Source organism: Syngnathoides biaculeatus, chromosome 20 (assembly GCF_019802595.1).
Source record: "Syngnathoides biaculeatus isolate LvHL_M chromosome 20, ASM1980259v1, whole genome shotgun sequence".
Lineage (NCBI taxonomy): Eukaryota > Metazoa > Chordata > Actinopteri > Syngnathiformes > Syngnathidae > Syngnathoides > Syngnathoides biaculeatus.
The window spans coordinates 7,980,952-8,007,724 of record NC_084659.1 but is presented as its reverse complement, the minus strand read 5'-3'; the positions used below and the strand labels follow the sequence as shown (position 1 = coordinate 8,007,724).

At 46.4% G+C, this 26,773-nt stretch overlaps 2 protein-coding genes and 3 long non-coding RNA genes across 8 annotated transcripts in view; 3 read left to right on the top strand and 2 right to left on the bottom strand.

The window, feature by feature from the left end:
• LOC133493332 (uncharacterized) overlaps positions 1–5,121 on the top strand; it is a 5,956-nt gene extending 835 nt beyond the window's left edge. Inside the window, exons 3-4 of the long non-coding RNA XR_009792936.1 lie at positions 1,323–1,394; positions 3,673–5,121. This is a non-coding gene — a long non-coding RNA (uncharacterized LOC133493332). The remainder of the gene's footprint in view (positions 1–1,322; positions 1,395–3,672) is intronic.
• tmtc2a (transmembrane O-mannosyltransferase targeting cadherins 2a) overlaps positions 1–17,573 on the bottom strand; it is a 23,162-nt gene extending 5,589 nt beyond the window's left edge. Inside the window, exons 1-3 of one of the 2 annotated variants that reach the window (XM_061806606.1) lie at positions 17,225–17,573; positions 5,144–5,741; positions 44–869 (exon numbers count right to left, since the gene is read on the bottom strand). In XM_061806606.1, the coding sequence (XP_061662590.1) occupies positions 44–869; positions 5,144–5,741; positions 17,225–17,307 (1,507 nt within the window). In that variant the 5' untranslated portion in view covers positions 17,308–17,573. Of the gene's footprint in view, positions 1–43; positions 870–5,143; positions 5,742–6,721; positions 6,858–17,224 lie in introns of those variants that run through there. The other variant, XM_061806608.1, reaches the window with a different exon arrangement.
• LOC133493333 (uncharacterized) lies at positions 17,540–21,880 on the top strand. 2 transcript variants are annotated; one of them, XR_009792938.1, is made up of 3 exons: positions 17,540–17,634; positions 18,480–18,607; positions 21,761–21,880. It is a non-coding gene; the product is annotated as an uncharacterized LOC133493333 (long non-coding RNA). The 2 variants fall into 2 exon arrangements; XR_009792937.1 differs by lacking the exon at positions 21,761–21,880 and adding an exon at positions 18,694–18,980.
• Positions 19,139–26,773, bottom strand: mettl25 (methyltransferase like 25). 2 transcript variants are annotated; one of them, XM_061806609.1, is made up of 12 exons: positions 26,532–26,773; positions 26,230–26,391; positions 26,060–26,163; positions 25,499–25,990; positions 25,291–25,438; positions 25,048–25,142; positions 24,941–24,970; positions 24,621–24,694; positions 22,295–22,388; positions 22,095–22,169; positions 21,749–21,820; positions 19,139–20,320 (listed from the first exon to the last, which is right to left on the bottom strand). In XM_061806609.1, the coding sequence occupies exons 1-12, from the start codon at positions 26,755–26,757 to the stop codon at positions 20,234–20,236; spliced, it is 1,659 nt and encodes a 552-aa protein (XP_061662593.1). In that variant the 5' UTR covers positions 26,758–26,773; the 3' UTR covers positions 19,139–20,233. The 2 variants fall into 2 exon arrangements, with proteins under 2 accessions (XP_061662593.1, XP_061662594.1); XM_061806610.1 differs by lacking the exons at positions 19,139–20,320; positions 21,749–21,820; positions 22,095–22,169; positions 22,295–22,388 and adding an exon at positions 23,407–23,544.
• LOC133493331 (uncharacterized) lies at positions 23,537–26,390 on the top strand. The gene is made up of 5 exons (XR_009792935.1): positions 23,537–24,519; positions 24,630–24,721; positions 25,822–25,957; positions 26,073–26,182; positions 26,267–26,390. It is a non-coding gene; the product is annotated as an uncharacterized LOC133493331 (long non-coding RNA).

Here is a 26,773-nt window from a genome sequence, read left to right as displayed (position 1 = left end):
GTAAAAAAAAATAGAAGAGAGAATCCGCATTTCCTTTTTCTACCTTTTGCAGGGTTCACACTGATTCCCGACTTGTACAGATTCTCCTCATTGCTCCAGTCTCTATTTCTTTGAATGGTTCTCAGTCCGTTTAGCAGCACGAGCCCCAAGCATAGACTCAACAGCAAGGCCTTGCAGCCTCTTCTTCTCAGTCTGACGTACAAGGTTCTTGCGCCAGTGGCCACGAGTAAGCAGTAGCCAATGCTAGGAATGTAGAGTACCCTCTCAGCGATGACGAATCCGACATAAAAGAAGAGGTTGGATGCCGGAATGAAAGGTAGTGATAGTAAGGCCAGTGAGAATATCACAAGGTTTTCTGTGGGTGGTAGGGAGATCCGTGGAGGGTCACCGTGACTTCCGACTGAACCATTCAGGGTGATTGGTGGCCCCAAGTCTGTGTTGTGGTTCGTATCAGGGGCGTGATAACCATTCCCATTGGTAAGCGATTTCCCATTTGTGACTTTCCCATCTGGGTCCTTTCCTTTTGAGGTGGGGCCGTGAAACCCAAACCAAGATAGAAGAATCAGTCCTCCGTAAAAGGCTAGGGTGTGAAGGTTCCGCCAGTCGGCCAAGGATTTCACCAACGGTACCGCGTCCATGGACCAGTCAAAACTCAGCTTGTCAGGACAGAGCAGCAGCCAGGCGTTGGCGGCAGGCAAGTGGAGGAAGGTCAGCGTCCGGGTGAGGAGATGTGGCGAGTCTGCTGCCGGGTTGTCTGAGTTGGAGAAATTGGGCGGCTTGTTACCCATCCAGTAGATGCGACCTGACAGCAGAATGATGCCCCAGGTACCCAGACCAGTGAGACTCAGCAAAAGCTTCAGGTTCTTCTTCTGAAACAGAGCAAAAATAAAACAAGTGTCCAAAGGAGTCTTCTGGAGTTCGATGAACAAGGACCACGGTCTAATAAATTTGGCTTAGGGTCTGAAGAAAGCAGAATTACAGGGCATTCTTCATAAGATGGGAATTGTGATTCACTTTTTATTAAAAAGCTGCTACACCCCAAAATAAATCCCAGGCCGTTTCTTTGACTTGGTCGTTCCATATATTAGTACCTTGGTTTAGATTTAGGGGGGGGCTTTCTCGGTTGGGTATCAGGGTTGCCTCGAGTGTGACAGCTAATCAGCTTAGAGCTCATTGTGTTGGTATGCAGATACTGTTTACATCTCATAAGAGCCTTAATTCTGCCGCCATTAGCTCGACAGTCACGCAACACTTTAAACTTTCATCTTTTAATTGGCCTCTTTATTTTTTATGACATCTTCACTGGGTTTCATGTCTCTTAGATGTGCTGATGTTGGATGTCTTGGAGGTGAATGTCAAGCTGAGTTTCCCTCTCGGACTTAATGCGACCAAACGTGAGTGATGATCACTGAAACCCTGTTCGCTGCCTCTTTTGTGAGCTCATTTGTTATCTCCCAGCTCGCCCTTGGCATGAACTGCGTTTGAACCCATTTCAGGACCGTATGAGTTCACACGGACGTACCGTAAAGCATTCTATTGTGTGTGTGACAACATTCGCGGTGGTCTGTGCTTCATCAACAAGTTCCATAATTAAAACTAACAGTCAACGGTGTGAGAGAAACGTCTCCTTGTGTGTTCGATAAAAAGGGGACCATGATGGAAAAGTTGTCATCCGTAACAAAACTGCACATTAGGATTATTGTAAGAGGTTTAGCGCAGCGTTGTAGGACCTACTGGCTCCGGCTCGGCTGTTGATTGCACCAGATCAGAAGTGGAAAAAAATATGAGGGGGGTCAACAGGGGCAAGCACCCCACCACCACCCCTTTTGGGATGCTTGGGTTGCTCTGGAAAAAAGCCCGTTGACGAAGGTTTTTGGAGTACTTTGACAGGTGCGACATGACTGAAGAGAGATGAGTCTTCACTTGAATGCGAAAGTAATTTCAGCATTGATTGTGTTCAAGCAGATGAGCTTTATTTTAGCTTTAAGTGCTTTGCGCGTCCCCCAAATTGTTCCTTAATTGGCGTCCCGATGCATCAGCTGCTTTCAGGCGTGACCGTGAATCCTCGCACTAATCAGTTTTTAAGTGCTTCCAGTGAATCAAGCGAGCAGCCTGCAGGTGCAAGACACTTCTCGAAGCAGTTTCTTTTCTTTTTCTTTTTTTTCGTTTCTTGCCAAGGTAGCAAAACACCAACAGGATTTATCCATTTTCTCCTAAAATATTCTTTGGTATTGATAATTCCCTGTAATGGCATTCTAATGGGTTTCGTGGTCATTTGGAATCGCAAAACAGAGCAAAAAAACCTGATCAAATTGAAAATGTCAAATTGTCCTCATTTTGTAGTTAGCATCTGGAAACACACCAGGGTCCGACAAACAACTGTATTAAATCAGTCCCTTGCGTCATGTGTCCACTTGCCAAATTACGAGGTACTCCAAGCTATTTGTACAATAGCAAAGTGCCTTAAATCCACCCGTAATGAGGATTATTTTTATTCTCAATCTCCCTCAGGCTGTTGATATATTTTGTTCCTTCACATTTCAGTCTCCGTTAAACTAAACTCCAACTAAAGCAAACGCACAATTTGACTGCAAGTTTCCCCCTGGAGGCGGCTAACCGCAAAAGATCTACCCAGATAAATATTACCGGTATCCTTTACGTCGTTTGGACTGATCTGGATTCATGATGGCTTTTATTTGGAGCAGTTTTAAAGCAGTGAGCTGCTTCTTATCTCCAATATTGTCATCAAGATTTCCTTTTAATTGAACAAGACGAGTCATGTCCTTATTAGCGGAGTACATTGGTGTCAAAACTCAAATGTTCTTGGATGCTCGTCAATGGTTTGGTACTGTAATCCGTTTTGGCGTGTGTAAAGCCTTCAAACTCTCAGGTGGTTAATTTCTCTAGCGTTCCCTCCCATACTTCCACTTCGTTTTTAGCTTCCTTCTAATTCTGCCCCCCTCGCTTTTTTCATCTTATCGATCCGTGGCGGTGCAGCGGTGTGCTGAGAGTATCAAACACGGCCAGAGCAGCAGCAGCAGCAGGGGAACGCGCCTGGCTTCATAACTCAAAGGCTGCAAACAGCACCCGGCTCAAGACTGCAGGGGGGGGGGGGTCGGACGGCGGACGGGAAAAGTCTTCCAGACTCTTTTTTTGATTACAGTCGTGTCCAATTAAAAAAGTGCTGGTGACTCCTTCCAGCCGACTGAGCGATCATGTGTGGCATTTGAACTGTGCCCCGTAAAATTTTAACAATACTTTGTAACGCCGAAATATTGCTGAAGCAATCCAGAGAGGGTGAAGCTGTGAGCGGCATCCACGAGGGCAGCTGATCAGTGGCGCAAGCTGAGCATTTCAAAAGTGTTGTGCATTTGATTCACCTCACATGGATTGCTTGTCAGGCCAGTTTAAGAATGTTTAGTCCAAGACGAGAATCAACGTTAAAGAACACAAAATTTAGGAGTTACAATTGGAGGTTCGCAGCACTTCCTCAGGAATAAAGCATTTTGTTCACTTTAGGTTGACATTTACAGCATTAACAGCCTCATGTCTTTGATTAACAGCATAAATATGTGGCAAAATATTACACAAAAGGCAATTTTAGACAGTGGAAAATATGAAATGAGAGGGCGTCGTTTAAAGTAGTTTTTTTTTTTCCTTCCTCCTGTGTAGACTGCGGCTCAAGCACCACACCCTCCTTTGTCTCCATCTCCCACTCTGCGCTGTGTGGCCGTCCTACCTTTCTCCATTTGAAATCTCATCTCGGGATGATTAGGGAGTAAATGGAACGAAGGGACGGAACGCCGGCCGAAACACGTCTGTCGGCTTATTTGCATTTCCTCCATTCTGCAGTATAGCGGCGGTCAGAGAGCTTTCGAATTGATGTTCCGAAGAACGCGATGCTTTTCTTTTGGCTTAAGTGAAACAAATGCGGTCCATTCCCAAGACTGGGTACAGATAAAGTGAGGGAAATGAGAGCATAGTTTCCCTCTCCTGCATCCCTCATCTCTTTGTGTTCCCAAGTGTCTCTTTTTGAAAACGTCTGGCTCATTATCGAGGAAACAATTGCCCCCGCGGCCAAGCACGCAGAGTAACAAGCTCCCTGCCAAGATAACCGCAACCGGGGCCCGAACGGGAGGGCACCGCCGCAGTGATAAATGAGCCAGATGCGGTGGCAGGAGGGGCGGTGGTTGGCACCGGGAACCCTCATTCTCCCGCCGCCTGGCAGCCGGTGACATGGCTGCACTCAAAGATTGGTCACGACAGCCTCTCACAATCACAGACGGTGATGAAATCTTCCAGACCACACTGTAAGCGCTCGGAACAATGGAGGAAAAAAGTGCAACGCTTCCAGGTTTTATTTCCCAAACGATTCCACTGTTTTTCTTCTTGGTGCAACGCAACAACCGACCCTCCTGCAGCTAAGCTTCTCCCTTGGTATCACCTGCATTTTTAATACTTTGGAAAACACATGCTGTGCATGTGTTCCCATCCTGCAAGCCATCTCGCAATTGGTTAACGTTGTCAGTCAGAACAAATCATAGTGATTGTACAGTAGTTGCAGAAACTGACATTTTTGGATGCTTCTACCAGACTAAAGTAGTCAAGCTTTCTGTCCTTGCCCAACAAACTCAAGGGGAGTTTTTATGATGCCTGGATTGCACTTTACAAGTGGAAGTGCTGGCATGGGAGCAATTTCTCCAATCAAACACCAGTAATCATAGTCTCAAGGTTGTTCCGAGGAAGAAAGCTGCAGGGTTTATTCTGTCGAGCACATGTAATCGTTGCATGAAAATGAATATGTTTTCCCCCGCAAATGCACTCGCGTTCAGGATCGTAGTCTTGATCACGCCTCAATGTGGGCCTCCGTGTTTACTGCTTCAGTTGCATACCGGCTCTAATGTTTTCCACGAAAGTTGAAAATGACCATTTTGCAACGGGGCGCATGAAGAATGAGGACGGCCACGTTTCCACGCGCCGCGCCGCTGATTGAGGTTTGCACGGACGAACAGCTTTCCTAATTGCACTTCCTAATGAAAAGGAAACGAGGCGTGTCACCGCTATTTCCGCGCAAGCGAGCCACTTTTGGAGTACACGGCCATTTACTGCAAAAGAGACAGAACACGGAATTCTTCAGCTTTACCTTTCCAAGCGGGAGCAGAAGGGCCTGGCGGAATGTGAGTCGACGGAAGACAAAGAGGTCATAGATGGTCGACACCGCGAGCACCATCACTCCCTGCTCCTTCCAAAGCATGCTGGCTGCCGCGCAGCCCAAGCTGCCAGCCATCCACATCCAGCAGCGCACCGCCGAGCCACTTCTGCCACAGCACGGCGTCGCCCGAAGACCGCAGTGTCTCCCGTAGCAGAGAAGAGACAACAAGAAGAACAAAGCGGCGCCGACGTCCGCCCTCCCGACCACTCCGGCCACTGCTTCCGTGTGCACCGGGTGAGAGGCGAAGAGGAGGCCGGCCAGGAGACTCCAGAGTCCGCCGCCTAACAGCGGGCGACTGAAGGCGGCGAAGGCGGCCGTCACCAGCCCGTGAAGCGCGACGTTGAGCAGGTGGTAGCCGAAGGGTCGCAGGCCGTGCAGGGCGTAGTTGAGGCGGAAGGTGAGGGTGCAGAGCGGGCGGAAGGACTTGTGGCTGCCGCTGTGGGTGAGCAGGGTGCCCCAGAAGTCGTCGTACAGAATGTTGATCCATGGGGTCGATGGGAGAAGGTCCTGGTTGGTCTTGATTGCTCGGCTGAGGAAGCACAAGGAAAATATTGCTTTAAAAGGAACAACTTTTAAGGTACGCCTCGTGACAACCAGATGTGTTTCTGGATAGTGGATTGGAAGCCAGAAAACCTGGGACACCGAGCCACAAAAAGGATGACTTAGACGCCCAGTGGGAGAGATGCAAGTGTTTTGGAGCGTACTCACTGCTATCCATTTGGAGAAAATCTAGAATTTGACAGATGTTTTTCTTTCTTTCTTTCTTTTTTTTTTTTTATAACAGATGACGCTGTTGAACAACTTACTGTCATGTCATCCATCCTTCTTATCTACAACCATAGATTTTTCATTGTGCCAAATAATCACTCTTGCACTGTGTTGCGACTATACAACATAAACGGGGTCTCACTTCACGAACTATCATTTTTAGTAACGTGCTTGCACGGCGCCTAAGACCAGCCGACGATCCTCCTCGTCAGTGTCGACCCGGGCCGCTAGAAAGAGAATTGAAAGATATGATGTATGGCATGTAGAAAATATGGAGCTCACTTAACAATTGAAAAGGATGTCCCGGAGACGTGGCTTACTGAGTGGACGCGATTCCTTGAGAAAGTAGCACAAGCGTACAAAGGAAAGGAAATAGGAGGCGGTGAAATGAGGGGAAAAAGAGGAAGAACGCTTGCTTTGAAAGGCCCTTCAATTGACATTTTTTGTAAAATAAGGAGGCGAATGTTTGCTTTTCAGGCTCTCTAAATATATATACATTTTTTCCCAAGCGGAAGGCGGGTGCATTGTCATTAGAGGAACTCCCATTGAGGGGAAAAAATGAATCTGCTCGAGATGGGATGATTAAAAACCACACTATAGCCATTGGGAATGTCACATACTGTAAAATTTCAAATAATCATGACCTAATTCTACTAAGTTGCTCCCTTCCCTCCCTCCTTGAAACCACAAAATCATGATCATGAAAATAAAATTCGTCATTTTGTTAATCCATTTTCTCACCAGATTGTACGCATCAATAAGATGCCTCCACTTGCTGTCTGTTTATTTATTTTTTTTTTAATCTAGACTACGCTGACAAGACAAGCAGTCTTTTCAGTAAAACACGGGTGGAAACTGGTGTGATGCGGCACTCGCCTCACGGGGGATGTTGACGATCATTAGCACACGTTCTGCCTTTGTGCACGCACGCTGCACAGCGAAGGAAGGACGGGAGGGCGGCGGAGGTTCAGCCGAGGTCCGCCTTTGTCTGGAGATTGCACCTTTTTAGCGCGCTGAGCCTAAAAAAGCCAGCGCGACTGCTGCCAGGAGAGTTTAAGACTATTTTAAATGTCGGCCGAATGTAATTGTTTCATCGCAGAGCCGGTAAAACTGTCTTCGCGTGAGCTACGGTTCAGCAAATTCTCACCATTTCCCAACATTGTTTTCCCAACAAAGAAAGTGTGTTTATTTTGGAAGCCTGCGTGCGGCCATCGTGGAGTTCACACTTGTCGGTCGTGACATCATCCACTTTGCACAGTTCCTCATTGTGCTCCCATTTTGGAAAGGAAGATTCCCTGTTCTCCAGTCACTAGACGGTGGTAATAAATAATTGGAATATTCAAATCAGCGCCAGCCAATCATCAAAGAGATGAAAAGAATGCTGCGAGGCACGTATGTGCTTTGAAAAAGCCACATTAATCAGCAAGGTGTCTGTTTTTGTGTTTGAGCGCATGATGGCTTCATTGAGAACATGGAGTGGTCTCCCGTAGTGACAGAAGTGGAGGGGGGGGGGGGTCTCTTTTGTATTCCATCGCCGTATTTGGGCCACGCTGGCGGGTAGGCTACAGGACTCGCTATTCACAATCCTGAAAGTACAGGACGGCTTTTCAGGTTTCCTTTGTTTTGGTGGCTAGTGTTTTTTTTTTTTTTTCTTTATAATTATTTTTCCATCAAGCCAAATAGTACGAAAAGATTGGATTTCTTTCACTATGTGTGTGTCAGTTTTTGCTATGCAAATGAACCACCCGAACAGCACCACGCCCCCTCCTCTTAAGAAAGATCTCTCCGCCAGTCATTTGTTTCCATGTGCATGCAGATGGCACCCACGCATTGTTTCTTTCAGCGAGAAAGGTCAGCCATTTTGCGGCACTCACAAACGCGTATATTTCAAATTTCGCGCCCACGTTACCCGCATTCCTCATTCGACAATGTAGAAAACACCGTTACGTTGTACAGTTATTAAAAGAGTGTTCATTAAGCTGCACAATGATTGAAATAGCGGGTCCGGCTGCAGCACGAGCACCCGCCGACCACTAATAACAAGCAACAGCAGCAGCATAAACAGCCATCACATAATGTAATCAGCACAGGCTGAGTAACAATTACACTTTTGTTGTGAACAGTGCATAATCGGACCCCCCCTGGCTGCAGATGGATTTGCCCGTGGTCGTCACAAAGGCCGTACTGTTCTTGGAATACGTCGTCCTCTCTCTTCTATATTGAGAAGCTTGTGCGGTTTATTCCCCCGACGGGCCCCTCATTACTTTTAACGTCGGCATCTTCCTCAGCTCTTGTCTTACCTGCAGATTCCCGTCCGAAACGGTGGGCTCCGTTGGTGGGGCAGACTCCGTCATCTGCCCCGACTCCTTAAAGCCTCACCCTCAGTTTATGTGCACATTCGGTGAAATCCCAAAAGTCTTCGAAGTTTGCAAATGGCACGGAAGAGCTAGCAGCAATTCGGTCCACTTTCTAAGATCTCAAAACATGGTGCATTCAAAGTAAAGATGCGTTTCTATGGAAGTAAGTATGTGCCACCAGGATTTGAATTTGAAATGTAGAGTGATCAATTTTTCAATAGTTGGAGTTCAGTGTAACTTTTCAATGTTAACATTTCAACTGGGTACAATTCGCTATCTGAAATTTAACCGGCTACAATTCGCTGTCTAGCACTTACGCTTTCTTCGTCACGTGACGTCACATACTAAGAAAGTGTAACTGGATTGGCTGGCTGTTTGGTTCTGACCTGAAGTAACCCTGCCTGCTGGCACAGACGGTGAATTTTAGACAGCGAATTGTGGCCAGTTGAATTTCAGACAGCAAATTTTAGCCAGTTGAATTGTTAACATTGAAAATTTACACTGAACTATAACTATTGAAAATGTGATCAGTTTACATTTCAAATTCAAATCCTGGTGGCACATATTTACTTCCATATGTTTCCGAGTGAGGTAGCAGAGGCACTAGAGGGTAAGAAGAAGTTCAGTTTCTATTCTGAATTGTAATAATTCCAAATGAACGGCCTTAATCTAATGTTGTTTTTTTTCAACTAGTCAGGAATCACACCTATTGTTTTATGGTTTTTCTGGTCAGTGAAGAAGGACAACGTACGAGTGGGTGATCATCACTGTTGATTCTTGGCTGAAAGGATTAGAATGTGATCGTGGAGTTTCTAAGACACGTATCATGGTCTGGGCTCAAACACTAATCAGATTAAAAAGTCGGGTGTGTGCTTAATCCATGCTAGAGGGTTTGTGTTGTGAGGTAGAAAATTTTCCGCCAATCAAACCTGATGGAATATTTCCTCCTCTGTTATCAACTCTTTGTATCTGGGCTGTTTGGATGTCAGACGTCAGGAAGTGAGCGCAAAGGGTTTGTCGAAACATCAGAACAGAGCGGCACCGCTGGCAGAACAATGCTCCCGAAAGAAGTGGCACCATGTCGCTTTCCCACACTTTCCCACTCTGGAATATGGGAAAAAGGGCACGGCCAAAAATGGCCGGAGAGCATTTTTCCCCCATTGGCGGTGGGACAGCTTCCTGATTTGATGAGACCGGTGTCGGCTGTGCACTTAAATCTATTATGAGGCCGATTATCCCGAGGTCCATTTCCTCGTTTAGCTTTCAGTAAATTGATTCAAGTCTCACTGCATTCTTGGGAGTGATCGATTTGCCTGCGCTAAACAGACGGTGAAGCTGAAAAGCCGCCGCTGCTGCGTCAGCAAAAGTAAAGGCAAAAGAAGAAGTGGGGTCCCGCTGCAACTATCCTTGAGTGATGATGTCAGTAAAGTCTGTGATGAATCTTTAGACTCAAGCGGGGGAAGCTCAATGGGAAATCAATGGCTAATAAAAACCAACGATTGGGTCACCCTCGGGGGCAGAAATCAAGCAGGTGCAGGTACTGACTTGGAATTTAACACCATCCACACGCCCCAAAAGCCTGACAATTGACCACCAGGAACTTTCCCTTGTAAGAATTGAGGTCCCTGTTGCAGCTATTTAAGTAAGTCTAACCCAATAAATGTGCCAGATACCTTTGGTGCGCCACATATCATCGGCGGGTAAACTGGTTTAAATGTAATTTTTTTTTATGGTATTGTTAAGGGAGACGACTTCAGTCCTTTCAATTTCAGCAGGAAAACCAAATGATCAGCCAATCAGTCCAGTGTCTGCACAGTTAATTACAGCATCTAAGTTTGCACGGCTAATTAGGGTGGTCTCTCCACCCCCCCCCCCCCCCCCCTGCTTCCAAGGTGATAAATGTGCAAAAATTGGACCGAGTGTTGTGCTGCTACTTGGCGAAACAACTGACGGACTGCAGCTGTGTACATGCTGGGGATATGATTTATGACTCCAGGTACAGCAGTTTTTCAGTTTTGTTTTGTTTTTGTTTTTTTACAGTCAATTCATTAGTCTTACCTTGAATATTCAAGAGGGAGCAATTTGTGCCACTAATGCAAAATAAAGAAAATAACCGATTAGAGCTGAGCATCCAATAGGAATATGTTGAAATAAACATGAAGGGATTAAATAGCGGGGTCAACGTGCGTCTGGAATTGATTTCTTCCTCGGATGCCATTGTACCATGTAAATGGCACGTCTTGCACACTCATCAAAAGAGGCCTTGCTTGTCTACTATCGTCTCCCAAACAGTCTTTAGGGCCTGGGTACGAGATGCCAGTTTCACATTAAGAACTTGACGTTTTTGTTGTGGTGGCTTGCCTGAAAAATGCAGAGAACGTCTGCTATTCTTGTTTCAAGAAGCCATTTTATGGTCATTTGGACCATTTCCAGAAATCCCATAGAAAATGGACTGTGCCAACACATTTTGACCGATCGGGTGCCAAATTTAGACCACAAATACTGGAGATGTAATAGATTGTGGAGGTCCCCCCCATGCGACTATTCAAATGTCCATTCAGACCCCAAACCGCATTTCTTCTCGGTCGAAGGGACCTTTAATTACCGCTGACAAATTGCGCTGCGGCAGGACGATGCGCTGGATTTGGGCCTGCCAAAGGAGCAGCTGGAGAAACTGAGCCTCATTCTCTTTGCTCAAAAGGAGCCTCGCAGCTCCACCTTGAACTCATCTGTAAGCCACTCTCAAATTGAAAATCCAGCATTCTCGGCGGTAGCAGAGGCTTTGAGTGGGCTCCCCCTCCCCCCAACGTAACCCTTGGGGTTGGTTCTTGAGCTTCTTTTTCTGCTTTCACCGTGCTGTCAGAGCTGCACTAACAGGCCGTAGAGAACTGTATCCAATCCGCTATAGGCACCTCCTTTCTTTCTGCATGACCAGTTGTCGCATTCCAGCATTAGCAAGTGGGGAAACGAGAGCTAAAGAGGGCTAGCGCATGGGGTGAGGGTTCGTGCCAGTTATCCGAGATCTTTTCAAATCGAGAACTGTGATCTGTTGAACACGATGAATACAAGGGAGCCATTTGCCTGACGACTGCTCCTCAAAGTCTGAACGCCACCGATTTGACCTCTTAACCAAAGCACGACGAATCCGAGCAATAGAACGCCAGCCAATCCAAGCTATAAATGATGAGATCATCTGAATTGAATGGCAATAAAACACGGGTTCTCTCATCCAGGTTATGTCCAACCCTACATATACATCCCAAACTCTCTTACAAACCACATATGGCGTCATAAAAGTTCATTATATTCCTCCATAAGGCTTCTGTCGCTGCCGTGTGGTCCCCGCAGCCCTCATGGATTGTTTGCATATGCTGCACGCAGACATGATGTCATGGATGTGAGTGGAACTGTCGTTTTCTCTTTTTGTCTCCCCAACGTGCGAGATTATCAGGATTGATACAGACAAAACACGACCAGCGACCATCTTTCGTGTGTCCTTGTCCAACACACTTCTGAGCGCTTTTGGCAAGAAGATGAGCATTACAGTTGTCGTCAGCTACATCTGTATTTAATTGGGTGGTTGTGAGAAAAAGAATCGGGTAGAAGTCCAAAAACAGAGACGTGCCTGATGACTTTGTGTAGCTCACATTTTGGTTGCTGCAATATTGACAAGGGTTTGCCTTCTGGCGTCTTTCTTATCTGTGTGCAAAGTATGACAAGCCAGATTATTTTTTTTTCGTTTTCCTCTCGACATGCATAATTCAGTGACCCTGAGGGTGGTGAGACGTATTAAACGTTAATTTACCAAAGGCTCAAGATAAAAATGGAGCGCTGGATGTGCCGAAAATCCATTAAAAACAAATTGCTTTCTTGTCACAGTCCATCATGGACGCACTGGTCACCCCCTGGCTACTGCTTCTCCTATCGCCGCCATCCATAAATATTTTTTCTTTGTCGGACTGGAATCCTTCATCCATTGTCGGTGTCCAATTTATCAGGGCTGGTTTCGCAAGTGGGCCGCCACCGTTGCAATGTTTACTTAATAAGCGGCGCACCTGATATCCACTCAGAGCCGCAACCCTTTGCGAGACTATCCATGTGGAAATTCTCCCGTTGAAATTCCTTGGCCGACGCCGTAGCTCTCCACGGGTAATAACGCAACATTTAACGATATCACGCTACAGCCACGCTGGAGGTAAACAAATACCTCCTGCGTCTCATTGCCGCAGACTGTAAAAGCAGCACGGGGGCCCGTCACCCGATCTCCTTTCGACCCTCGGTTATTCGTGTCGACTCTCGGTCCATCCCTGTGTGGTTTTTACGAGGTGTGAAGCGCCAAATCACTTCCACACATGCACAGACCGGGGGGGGGGGGGGTCGATTTTCCCTGCTTCTAAAAGCTGCGGATGAATTTTTACAAGATTTAGTTGGACTAACCATGCGTGAAACGGAGTCAGCAGCCAAGAGTCTCCACATTTATGAGGCATGGCTTCACCTCATCGTAGTTTTTTTGGGGAGAGTCCAAAAGCGGGGTGTGGCTTGAGAAGATTGGGAAAGCCTGTTCTAAATTGCCAAGCGTATTCGTGGGATGCAAAAGTGACTATTTTTCAGATCATGTCCTTTTTGGAGGGTGTTGTAGAGCTGGGAGTAGGGGTGCACAAACTTTTGGTGGGTTCTAGAGCTACACATCCATACAAGATTGAGCCAATCCTAATGCGTCGTCACTGCACTTTCCCACCCCACGGCGAGATGTGTTAGCCACCAGCTAGCTCACGTGCTAACAGTATAGGCCCCTAGTACGGTAATAACTAAACAAAGTTTGATTGGATCAAATAACACCAAGGAAAGCCTAAAGTCGCAAAAACCACCTCTGAATTGCGAGGAACTGATCAAAGTAAAAAAACAGAACACTGAATTTCCACTCTTGACAGCAGTCTCGGGGGGGGGAAAAAAATTGTCAATCGCTGAAAGGTGATAATGGACGGCTATCAATTACAAAAAGATTGCCAAAGCTTGCTAATGGGCGGTCATGCATGCGCACAGCCAACCTAACCGCGTCGGGTTTTGGATTACGCCAGTTGTCCGTTTTGAGAAGCGCACCCCAACGACGCGGAAATCTAACGCCACAAACAGGAACTGCGTTTACGAGGCCGCTTTTGACAAATGCGCCCCCGAATCCAAACGGGCAGGCTGCGAAAACAAGACACTGCTGATGAATAAAAACATATGTTCAAGCTTGCACGGCAATGTGACATAATGGTGACACGCTGCCAATAATAAGGAGGAGGGGGGGGGCGTTCACCGTCACCCCATTTATTAAACATTTTGCCTGTTTCTGCTTAAAAGCCAATCGTATTTCAACTTTTCATTGACACTTTTCAAAGACGGCATGCCTTGAGACAATGTTATTCATTTCCAAGGCACATTTTTCCTGGCAGGCCGGCACGTTGTCGCCCCCCCGAAGCTGTGTAATAACGCCGCGCGCGCGCACACAACTATTTGCTCACATGCCTCTTTGGCCTACATCTCGCACCAATATTTATAGACTCCGAGCACATAGTGTAACATAAACAGCCGCAACGCAACCGGGGTTCTTTTAGGTAATTTTTATCGCAGATTTCGACAGTTACGACGACGAGCCGGCGGCGCCACTGGGCAAATCATGTCGTTACTACCGTTGAGCTGCCGTCAAGCAGCGTGAGTGTTTACGACGTATCTCGCTACCATTTTCAGTTTGAGATGTTTAACCTGGACGAGATCGTAACGATGCTAGCACAACACGCTGTGAAAATATTTCCAGAGAAAGACTTGTGTCTATCATTTAAATAGGAACGTTGCATGACTTATCTTGACGCCAGAAACAATTGACAAAGATAGAGGACGGGTGTTTTTCATATAACAATGTCATTAACGTGCGGTCGCGTAATGCTCTTCTCTTGAATACTTTCCTCATTTGAGAGCAGTTCCCCGAGTGAGTCATGCGTGGCGTGGCATCGGCTCAATTCATTCGTGTTTCAACTCAAAGCGGTCCGGTTTGGAACCGGGATCAAGGACATTTTTGAGCAACATTATCATACTGATGCACAAGATTGAAAACAGGATCGGGGTCACACGAGCCTTGGGCTAAAATATTCCCAATATTGAAACCCACTTAAGACGCTTTGCTACGCCGCCGTCTCCATCTTTCGTCGAATAATGCGCCAATTATTCATAACTCGAGTCCATTTGTCAAAAATGACTGCGTCATTAGTTAACCAGACGCAAATCTCCGTAAGTATTCAAAGGAGTAAATGTGTTTTCCATTGGAAGTCAATCGTAAGGCTGGTATAAATATAGAATGCCGACACGGGCTTCAGAAAAATAAACATTTCGCACAAATAATTTTCCCAGCAGAAAAAAAAAAAGTCTGGTTCTTTAACATTGTTTCATGGGAATTCCACGACACAAATACAAGCCGCCCCGTTAATAAATACCAAATAGATGCCTCTCCCATCTGCAGTTAAGCAAATAAACCCATTCGCTATTTGTCCTCCAAAAAATGTACATTAAATCTAAGAACAGTCCTCCCTGAGCTCCTGTAATATCATAAAAACCGTAACGGTTCGACAAGCAGTCGAGAAAAAAAAAATCATTGGTATGAGCATTAGCCATGCCCAGGAAAAGCACTTCATCTGATTGCAAAAGCAGGGACCCACAAAAACATCCCCCGAAAGTTCGAGCTCGCGTGGCACACGGAAAAGTTATCCGGCCTCCGCATCTCGTCTGGGATTCTTCAAACTCAATGTGACGTGAAGTGGCGAGAATTTGATTTGAAGGGGGTAAAAGGTCAGATCAGCTTTTGCAAGATCACACAATGGCCGTTTGGAAAGACGAAAAGGCAAATTAGTCGATTCGTCTCCTCAAACAAGCGGCGCAGAGTGATTGGTGGTTCTCCGCTCTTGCTCGCAACCGCTCTTAACTCTTCCCACCCCCCGGGGAAGCCGACTCCAGCACGCGACTCTTGACCCTGAGCGAGGGCGCCGCATGAGGAAGAGCGCCAGGGAGGACCACGTGTCTCATTGCGATTCACCCAAAGTCCCTTTGTTTGTCCCCCGCCGCCACCTTCCTCCCAGTGTAAATTAACAACGGAGACTTTGATTGATGTGCAAGCGAAGGTGGACACTGAACTTTGACGTGGGGCCCCGACGTGCGCGGCAGCGCTGCGGGTAATCCGTCACCGACGGGCTCTCTTGACAAGCGCCGCCGTGTCGCGGGCCCACGTAAGCGCGAGCATGACGGATGGCCGACCGCTGGGCACCGTCACCACGGAGTCCGATCTACGCCATGCGGATAACTGCGCTGAAATTTGGTTGCCTGTCAATCATAGGGTAGTGTTGATGGGGAAATTGAATGGGAATCGATCATCTATGTGAACCACTACACTCCAGTGGACGTAAAAACATACATTTTCTTGCCACATTCACAGTCTTGGATGAGCTTGAGACTAACTCAGCCGAATTTCCGCAAAAACACTCGCAGGATGATTGATTCATTGATTGATCCGCAGAGTCAGCTATGTGAATCACTTTACTCCGACGGAAGTAAAAACACCCGCCCATTTCCGACCACTTATCTGATTCAAGGTCAGTTTGAGATGGACCCTGACCAAGTTGATTTGAGGACAAAAGGCGTGTGTCTGTGTGTAGAGCGAGATTGTCCTTTCAGTGTAACACGAGTGTAACATCTGCAGGCGTTCCAAAAATGTGATTTCTGACCTTGAAAAAGTGCCGTAGGCTATTGTGAGGCAGAAAGCACCTGTTCACTGTTTGCTCTCGCATAAATAATCCAACGCATCGCTTACATGTCATCACTTTGTGATTTATTGGGGATGGAAATGTCACAGCACAACATGACGTTCTCGTCGCAGGGATTACGTCTCTGGAACTCTACTTTTCTTTTGAGATGAAGCTGATCATAAAACTCGAGTTTTATTTATCGCTTGATTCTCGTTCGGGTCAATGGGGAATCGGAGACGATCCCGTCTGAATTTATGCGAGAGGCAGTGAGCACCCTGGATTGGTCGCCAGCCAATTGCACATTCCTATGTGGGCAGTTTAGAGTCTTCAGTCAACCTGATATGGATGTTTTTGGGAGGAAGCAGGGCCGAGCACATGCAATCGCCATACAGTCGCTCAAAGAGTCGAACCCCAGACCTTGGAACTGCAAGGCAGACGTGCCGACCACTTTCCACCGTGCTGCCCGCCCTCAAAAAAGAAAATGACGATATTGCGATACGGCAACTATGTGATGATGTGATTGAAGACCTGATGGAAACATGCAAATATATAAATGTACAGTATACAAAAATGAGAAAATGAGTATAAATGTGGCCACATTTATACTGCACATAAAAGTGCAGAGGCAGCACGGTGGATCAGCTGGTAAAGCGTTGGCCTCACCGTTCTGAGGTCCCGGGTTCAATCCCGGACCCGCCTGTGTGGACTTTCCGTATTCTCCCTGTGCCTGCGTGGGTTTCCTCCGGGCACTCCGGTTTCCTCCCACATCCCAAAAACATCCAACATTTATCGGACACTCTAAATTGCCCCTAGGTGTGATTGTGAGCACGGCTGTTTGTCTCGATGTGCCCTGCGCTTGGCCGACAACCAGTTCAGGGTGTGCCCCGCCCCCTGCCCGTTGACAGCCGGGATAGGCTCCAGCACTCCCTGCAACCATCGTGAGGATAAGCAGCAAAGAAAACGGATGGATAAAAGTGCAGATTGGAAGTCGAATTCAGACAATAACAACAGCACATGCAAAACAAGGGCCGTCGCCGTGGCAACCTAACCAATGGAACCCGGGTGATGAGAGGAGGGAGGCCGATGAGGAGGAGGAGGAGGCATCACCTTACCTGTCATCGTAGCAGAAGTCCGCGTCCAGCGTGTTGACGTACACCCCCACGGCCACGGCGGTGCACAGCAGCTCCGTGATCATCTCTCCAAGCCGAAGCGGAGTTCGCAGGCGGCGGCGAAGAGGACGACGAGAAGAGGATGACGGGGAAGTCTTCCGTTGTTCAGCCGCTCGGCAGCGCGGCTCCCCGCGCCGCGCAGGATTTCACGCGGCGCACCATGACGATCCCCCGCCGGTTCCAAGACGCTCACAAGCGGCTCACCGACGGAGTAGGGGCGGCGGGGTTCGCGTGCGTGGCAGCGATGCGCATCGGTGGGCGATGTGCGCCGGAAAGCGGCGAGAGGCAGCCGCATGTGGTTTTGAAGGGAGCAGGCCGCGCATGCGCGCTGGCAGCAGCACAAAAATACAATCGTAAGCATAAAAGCTGCTTTTTTGTCCTTTATTACTGCCGGATTTGCAACAGGCAGTAAAAAACAACAACAACAACAACCGTAATTTGTAAAATGTTTGTATGACAAATTTGATTTGCAATGACAAATGCATTAATTAACAAAGAAAACAATCACAATAGTTAAATGCAAAATTTGTTTTAAAACATAATGAATTAATTACATCTTCTGTTCCGCATATCCTCACTAATGTCGCAATAATAATTCATATATGACTATATCAGATAAATATATCAGGAAAAGCCTACTAGAACAACTTTAGCATATTTTTGGTACAAATCAGTGCAGATGTTTGCTGCTTCCAATTTAACATTAGTGGTTTGTACATTCTGAGCATAGTTATAAGGGTGTGTTCACTTGTGCAATGGTGGAGACATTTTCTGAATTCCCCCCACCCCCACGCCCAATAGTAGATGACACCTGCCATTGAGACAGAGGTGTGTAGACTTTTTTTCTGTGCACTGGTTTTGGTTTCAATCAATCCTAATTAATCAGAAACGACCGGCCACAATATTAGGTACACCTGCACAGTCTGACCTAATGAGAAATCTGTGGGAAAATATGCCATTTATACATCTTAGAATGCTGTTTTGACGTCCGAATTCAACAATATGTTTGTCATCACAGTTGGAGACCTGATTGGGCGCCATGAGAAGGTCAAAATATTAGAAACACCCGACAGAGACGTCCCCGCTATCGTTTGGGTGGTCATTGTTGTGTTGATTTCTTATACTTAAATCAGTGATCAAAACAGACAACGCGTGTATATATAACTAGCCACCAATGCATCTCATATTTGGACGCCAGGTTGGAGCCGCTGACCACCAGATGGAGCAAAGCTTGTCCAAAACGTCAGTGGGGTGGAAGAAAGAGCCTAGCAGGGAGAACATCGCAGATGGCGAAGGATGCGCACGGGCAAAACATCGTAGGTGGAGGTCAGTGACATATTTGGAACTCTGGTTAGGGAGCAACTCATTAGGAAGCGCATGTTTTGTTCACTGATGCTTATCTTCTGCCACAGAGCAGTGCTGATGAAAAGTGCACCCCCATTTGAACCCGTAGGGAGGGGCTACGGCGTTTTACAGACCGCAAAAGAGATTAAGGATTAGGAGGAGTAAGAAACAACGCCGGGGCACAGTTATAAACTAGCTGAATCTATTATGTCGAAGAAGAAAAAAAAAACCATCTTTTTTAGTCGCTGTGCCTGTAGCAAAATATAAATGTTGGAAGGAAATGGTGGCTTGTGTTAAAATGACACTGGAAACGTTTGTTATATTAAATACATAAATGATGTGAATGTAACTATTACTGTACATAAAATGCATCTTCTTATGCACATTTTAGCGGCCTTTTATTGTGCACAGCCTAATCTGAAAACGCCACAACTGTGGGGTTCATGGATGATCTGGGCAAAGGAAAAGCGCTCACAAAGATGAATCATATTTGCAAAACAGGCCTTCTGTGTATCTAGAAATAGGGAGTGTTGAAAACATTTTGAACATTTCAACCAAAAATATATTCCTTAAATCTAAATCTTTTCATTTTTGTTCAAATTTCTTCCCCCGTTTGTTGCAATTTTCCATCAAGTTTTCCTTTTTTGAAAAGGGCGCATCAAAGTGAACAGACTCAACTCAATAATCCGTCAAAATTCTCATTTCCTGTATCTAATTTAAGCAATACGTGGGAAAATAAAATAAAAAAGTGATCAAACCTTTTCCACGGAGAGCATTTCCGTAGATATTTCCATACTCTAGATACTCTACCGCCACTAAGGCAACATTTCCTCCCCACACATAGTGAGTAATTTCCCCCCGTGCTATTTACTCCGGAACCGCTGCTTCTTCACCCCTGCAGATAAAGATCACGCAGGAAACGGATAATCACCGCTACAGGGCCGAGCCTCGCTCTCCGCCGATGGTTGCGATATTAACTGTGAAGTAAAACCGCCCTGATGCGCGCAACGTAGGAGCCTTTTTGTTTTGGATGAATTCAATCATATTTATTGGATGTCATTTCTGACAAAGTTTCCCGCCCGCAAGTGTGAAAATTCACGTGGAGTAGTGGAAAAAAAGCAACCTCGCGGCGGCGCGGCTAGATGTTTGCGGTCGCCCCAAATGCTGCAGCTCCACACGGCGCCTGATTCCATTCATAATTCATGCGTCTGCGCTGCTACAATATTCATTTCCAAGCATGTAAGATTTATTGGGGGAGCCAACAAAACAGCTGTACAGATTAAAGAGAGGTCAAGGCCTCTTCCTCTGACACCGGGGAGCCTCGCGATGGTCTTTCCAGACCCGCGCGGCGATCCAGGTTTTGCCGAAAACACCCCCAAAGGGCCCGGCTGCCCGAGCACCGCTAAAAAAATGAGCGTTTGAGACACGCTCGCACGTCAAGATGAAAAGACAAAAAAAAAAAAAAACTGACATAGGTCAATCAAACGGGACTGGCGCTTTTTCCAGGTGTTTTCCAGCACATGTTGCACCAGTTCTCTTTTAAAAAAGAAATCACTTTATTGCAAAAGTATACGAATTGGTGTGCAAAAAAACGGAGCTGCCGTCACATCAGTTCTTCAGCGCGACGACGGCGTAGCATCTCGGCGACAGAAGCGGGTCGAAGAGTTGCACCAAAGCGGCAAAGGAGTCCTCGTCCTGCAGGAAAATGGAAGCATTCAGATTTATATGGGCCGAATGGAATCGAACCATTTACGGCGCGAGAACTTCTTTTTAGCTTTTTAAATCTAAGGAGTGAATGACGAACTTGAAGGGAAATTCCGGTGGTTTGGATTAACAATGTATCCAATAGGTGTTGAAAATGTGATGTTAATCCTCTCTCATTTTTAATCTTCAATAAGTCTTTTGAGAAGATTTTTATCGACATTTACGAATTTACAGGGGCGCCGCCATTTTAGCGAGTCACATGACCTACGCACCAAAACCTTGATTACATGGGACAACATTATGGCCAGTGCTGATTTCTCCGATTTATCGTCATCTGCAATAACTCGTCAGACTCCGCATCATTCCCTCCGAACAACCATCCGAATATTCAACATTAATTACAGCCACAGGTTCACATCCGTATGGACGTATTCCTCCGTCTTCCCCGTCAACCCAAACTGCTATTTCGTCATCAGATCAGGATAAATCCGAGAAATCAGCGCTGGCCATAATGGTGCCCGATATAATCGAGCCTTTGGTGCGGCACGTTCTACGTCACATCCGCGCACGTAGGTCATGTCACTCGCCGAAATGCCGCCGCCGCTGAAAATTCGGAATAGTCGATAAAAATCTTCTCAAAACACCATTAAGTGAGAGAGGATTTAATATCACATTTTCAACATACAGTACATATTACATGAGCTATTGGATAAACTGTTAATCCAACCCACCGGAATATCCCTTTAAATGACGTGTGAACAATCCAGTGTGTTGGCATCGCTGGTGGTGTTTTTCATAATTGTGTCTCTGTAAATAAATGATTCGCTTGCGATCTAAACTCACCCAAATTCTACTGCTGATTGCTAAAGAACACCGGAAGCTAGAAACCTTTTTTTCTACTGGTGAAAGAAGAGCATCTACTCTTTCTTTTGGCCGATTTGGTGCTCATATTGTGACAGAACTCAACATATTGCGAGGGTCTTGAAAAATATGTCAACTCGAATGAGTTAAGAGGTGCGTCTCAATACTTTTGTCCTTATGCTGTCCTGTACGGAGCAGGGCCCGGAACAGAAAATCGCAGTTGTTTGATGTTTTATTGAGCTCTTTTGGAATCTCTGGTTTTGATTAGTCTCCTTTTTGGGGGCCACAAATTGCTAGAAAAACGGTACAAAATTTGGATTGAATTCATCAGTAGTGCCGGTGGAAAATTCTTTACATAAAAAAAGTTAATATAAATACACCGGTTCCACCGAAGGACACAACATGAAAAACCCGGAAGGACCCATGCCGTATTCTGTGGAGATATCACAACTTTGGCCGGCACGCACGGTCGGACTTATCACCGCGTGGCTCAAAGGAGGCTTCAAAGTGCCGTTGATTGATTTCGCCGACCGCAATTTCCTGCGAGGTTCTGATTACCTGCTCTTTCAGGTAGCACAGGCGGTCCAGGAGAATGAGGCCTTCAATGCAAGGAGCCAGGGTCACCTTCAACTACACACGGACGAGAGTCAGGTTTTTCCATTCCTCGCCATTTACATGCCACCGTCCCCCCCCCCCCAAAAAAAAAAAAAAAAAAAAAAAAAAAACAAAAAAAAAACCATTTCACCGTTCAGCGTAGCATCATTTCTACCTCGTGCCCCAGCCGACCGCAATGAGCTCATTTAACGGCGGGCAATTTATTGGCTTTTACGAGAAGTGAGGAAAATGTTTTTTTTTTTTTTTTTTTTACGCGAAGCCGACGCGGGCGGCCGCGCGAATTGCTCACCAGATTAAAAGCGCGGATCTCGGGCTGGCGCGGCACATGGGCGTCGTGGTACCGCTGAATGTCCCCGTCGGAGAGCTGGGAAGGGAAATGTATCATCAAAGACCCGTCTTACCCCTTGCGGTGTGGTTACCAAAGCGACCATATGACAAACAGAACCTTTCATCAATCTGAATTTAAACGTAGCACAATGTGGTTCTGACCCGTGAATCGTCCAGATCCAGTTTGCGGAGAGCCCGTCGGACATAATCCACGAAGGATTTCGTCTTGGAGTAAACATTCCCCACTCGCTTCTCACTGATAGGGAAAATGAACTTATTAGTTACTGGATTAAATAACCAATTAAATCAATCAATCAATCTATCAACTAATGTCTTTACAGGAAACAAGTTCAGTCATTGATCAGGTCATTTGTCATTTTATAAGGGAAAAAAAACTGTTGCAATATTTTCAATACAAAAATATTGAAATATACAGTGGTACCTCGTTGTTCTTTGCAGAGGATAAAGAATATCTGCTTGTTTTTTTTTTATTGTTTGTAAGTGTAGCACCTCTCAAGTATATAATATTTTGACGAGAGTTCGCTAACCTGATATAAATTAGGAACTAATCGATTAGCACAATGTTAATTATTCTAAACTTCTATTACAAGTTTAATTTTTACTTGTGCACTTATTCCCTCTCAAAATGTCTCTGAAATAATATTTCCCCTTATGAGTTCATGTTATCCCAATATAAATAACCCAATTACCGGATAAACTCCCCACTTTTTTAACCGTCTTGCAGATAGTCAAATATTAACCTGGTTATGTAAGAATAAAGTGTGAACATTTCATAACAAAATAACGCATGGAAAATCAAATATGTATACACAAGATCAAATAAACAAAGTCAACATAACAGGTACACGATGCGCACATAAAATAATCTGACTTAATTTACTTTAAGGGCCCAAATAAATATAACAGCCGGCAAAACAAATGAAATTCAAACCCCAGTGTCTTTGTTTCAAGCGGCAGGAGCGACGAACGTGGAGGGTTGTGTCCAATGGTCCAGCCTCATCCAAGTCCTGGCGGTCCGATCCGTTGCGAAGCTTTGTCCTTGTACTCCGATGAAGGCCTAGCTAGCGTCAGCTCGTCGCTAGCGTCCTCGTCTTCTTCCACGTGGTCCAACGCAGGCCTCGCTAGCTGGCGTTAGCTTGTTGCTAGCGTCCTTGCAAAGTTCCACGCATCCACTTATCCTCTGTACTAGCGGCTAATTCCACCACGTTACGGCGTGATTTGAGAAGTCAACAGTCCTTGTCGAACGCGTTGAACAATGTTGAAAAAATGTCCGCCTTGAACTTTTCTTTGTCTTCAAACAACCACTCGTACCTCGCACTCCGTCCATCTTTTTTTTTTTTCGTGTCTCTCCCGTGTCTCCTCACCACGTCACTTCCTGTCCTTCTCAAACACTGGTTACAACAATAAAATGACAAACAAAAGTATTTCTTTTCACAAATTAATAAAACACATTAAAATACAAATCCCTTCAACAGAAAATAAATTCAGCACACAACTTTAACAAATATTCCACCACCTTGTATAAAGAAAACCTATAATCTAATTGCTACTCGATTTATTTTCATTTTGAACTGGGTTACGTAAGTATTTTTATATTTTCTCATTACGCGTTGCTTCATGTCCGTTCCAATACATGTTGATTTTAGAGAACACAATTCTTATTTGTTAGCTAGCCTATTGCATTTCCCATTACAGCGATGCCTCGCTTCTCGACCACAATCCGTTCCAGAAAACGGTTCGAGAAGAGATCTGTTCGAAAAGCGAATCGATGTTTCCCATTACAATGAATGGAAAAAGAAATAATGCGTTCCAAGCCTAAAAAACATGGCTTTTTAAAGCATTTTTTTTAGCTTTTCCTGATATTATTGACAATAACAAAACACGCCGTGGGTGGGTCAACTGCTTGCACCACGCGCAATGTTATTTCTGGGTTTTTTCGGGGGGCGTTCGAATAGACAATAACAAAATGCAGTGTGGGTGGGACAGCTACTTGCGCCGCACACATTATGTTATTTCTGGGGTTTTTCGGCGGCGTGGGAATTCACAACAAAACGCGTCGTGCGTCAGCTGGGCTGGCCGCGTGCAATGTGTTATTTCCGGGTTTTGTCGGGGGGCGTTCGAATATCGATTTTCGTTCGAATACGGGAGCAAAAAGATCTCTAAATTTTCGTTCAAAAACCAATTTTTTTTTAGAACGAGGACGTTCGAGAACCGAGGCTTTACTGTATTTAGTTCCAGTATGTGGTTGTTTTAAATGTGTGGTGTGTAATTATCTTTTGTTTTATGTTTGTTTTGACAGTAAACTTAATCGGGAAATGCAATTAATTTTGAAAAATTGTTCACCATCTGCTGCTGCTTGTTGCAAAGTAAGTCGAGTTGAGTTCACTGCCACTATTCCGCGTCATTTCATATTTTTTTGCTCACACATGAGCCCAACGGTCCCACAGGTAACTCTACTTCCTGTTACCTTTTGTAGGCGCCGTAGTGGTCCCGGAGAATAACGTGCAGGACCGCCCGGTAGAACAGCGACTCCATCTGAATCTTGTGTGAAACAAAAACAAAAAGCAGGTGATCTTGAGGTTTCAATCAAACCCGTTTTTGCGTTCGGCTTCCCTCCACGGCATGATTGCATTCATATATATAAACTTTCCTTATTCATGGTCAAGTATCGGCTTGAGCCCGATACCGCGAGCGCCACTTCCCTAAACAAACACTCGGGGAAACAATGGAGTCTGCGATGTGATTGATTTTGTTTGACTATTGACGAACAAGCGGCGGCGTACTCACCCCGTGGCCCAGCGTAACTCTTTCCAGCGCCTTTTGTCGTCAGAGAGGACGGAAGCACATGGTCAAACACGGGCCACGCCGCCGCGTACCCGACTCGGGGAACTCACCAAGCACGCCGACATCCTGGCGTTTCTGCCGCAGAACCACGAACGGCGGCGCAGGTGCTGACTCAGAGGGAACCCGAAGGGACCGCACGAACAGTCTGGAGGGCCGGTCGCGGTTTTTAATGAGGGGATCGTAAAACACCGGGAAACCGGGAGTTACTGCCTGGCTCATTAAAGAGACTTTGTCCACTGCTTTAATCTCGTCTGTCATTTGATGTTTGCCTCGTCAGTAAATTTGGTCCGTACCGTGTGCGTCAGGCTCAAACTCCTCCGACAGCTTGTTGTAGCAGCATCCCACGCTGCAGACGGCGAGCAGCTCCGGTCTCGCCGCAAACATCCTGAGCATGCTGGGCGCCAGGTCGCCGCACGTGTGCAGGCCCACCAGGACCGCGTCCTGGCGTTTTAAGAAAAGTTCAGCGGCGATAGATAAAATCCCGACCTGGGATGAGCTCACCTCCAGCTCTTGGATGAGCTCCCTCAGCTGCGTTTCGGCGGTGACGTAGGACGTGAGCGGTGAAAAGACGGCACCGGTCGCGCCGTTTCTGCTTGGGGCCTTCCTCTCGAGGTTTTCCCTCTTCCTCCTCTGCCTCTCCTCGTCAGTCAGCGAGCTGGAGAAAGTTCTCCCAGACTGTATCACCTCCAACGACATGAGACTGAAGAAGAACTCCTCAATGGGGTTTGAGTCTGGTGTCTCCGGCTTATCCTTCAGGGACTCATCTTCCTCTTCTTCACTTTTTATGTCTGTGACCACCTGACGCTCCGGCTCTCCTTTTGCAGCTTTCCGGTGTTTCTGGTACACCTTGGAGAACTTCTTCAGCTTGCGGTTCCTCTCCTGGGCCCCGTGGGTGTTGGCGCTGGACGAGTCGATGCCGAAGACACGGAGGCCGTGCTGCAGGGACAGGAAGGAGCTCAGGTAGCCCTTCCCCGAACCCACGTCTACCACCTGCCGGAACCAAACAACGCTTATCATGCACAACGTAAACCGTTTCGAGGGTTCAAAAATAAAACTTTCCTGTTTAACTCCACAGCGCTTGGCTAAACAGTCCACCACCTCCGCCATGGACTGCACCTCATGCGACTTCTTGCTGTTCATGAACTCATCCGCCTCCAATTCGACGCCTAAAACAGCATTAAAGTAGTGAGCATTCCATTCATGGGATCCAATAAACATATCTGTCTAAGCACCTAATTCTGACGGGTCCCGTCTGAGGCTCTCCACAAGCTCGTCGCGGCTCATGCAGACCCCCATCCCGGGAAGCGAGTGGGCCTTGGCTGCACGCAACAGTTCGTGTGCATCAACCAGTCGCTTTGTGTCTGGGCAAAACCCAAAGGTGGTTCCCCGTTGCTCTGTTTATTGATTAAAAAGGTAAGAAAAAGAGCTCTTGTTGCATAAAATTATTTGTGCATAATTTTAATGTTATTTTATACATAATAAATACTATGAAATCTCAGTGGAACTATTTCCAAACGCAATATCATAGCTCCACCTGTGGATCCGCTTTGCTGTTGGAGCTGTGGCTCCCCCTGGCGGCCGCTCGTCTCTATTGCAGTCAGCACTTCCTCGGGCGACACGGCCACGAAACTGCTCCACACGTCGTGCGTGTAAAACTCCACCGTGTGCGCGTTTGCGATGCCCACGGTGGCGGCGAGAAAACGCGTGACTTCATCGATGCGTTGCCGAAGCTCGACGAGGCCCACTGAGGAGGGAATCATGGTGCCTCTTCGCAAG

Coding starts and splice junctions, on each gene's coding strand:
- mettl25 (XM_061806609.1), bottom strand. CDS start 26,757: ATGATTCCCTCCTCAGTGGGCCTCGTCGAGCTTCGGCAACGCATCGAT. Junction 25,439..25,498: donor AGCTCATCCAAGAGCTGGAG/GTGAGCTCATCC, acceptor TTAAAACGCCAG/GACGCGGTCCTGGTGGGCCT. Junction 20,321..21,748: donor TGTGCTACCTGAAAGAGCAG/GTAATCAGAACC, acceptor ATTTTCCTGCAG/GACGAGGACTCCTTTGCCGC.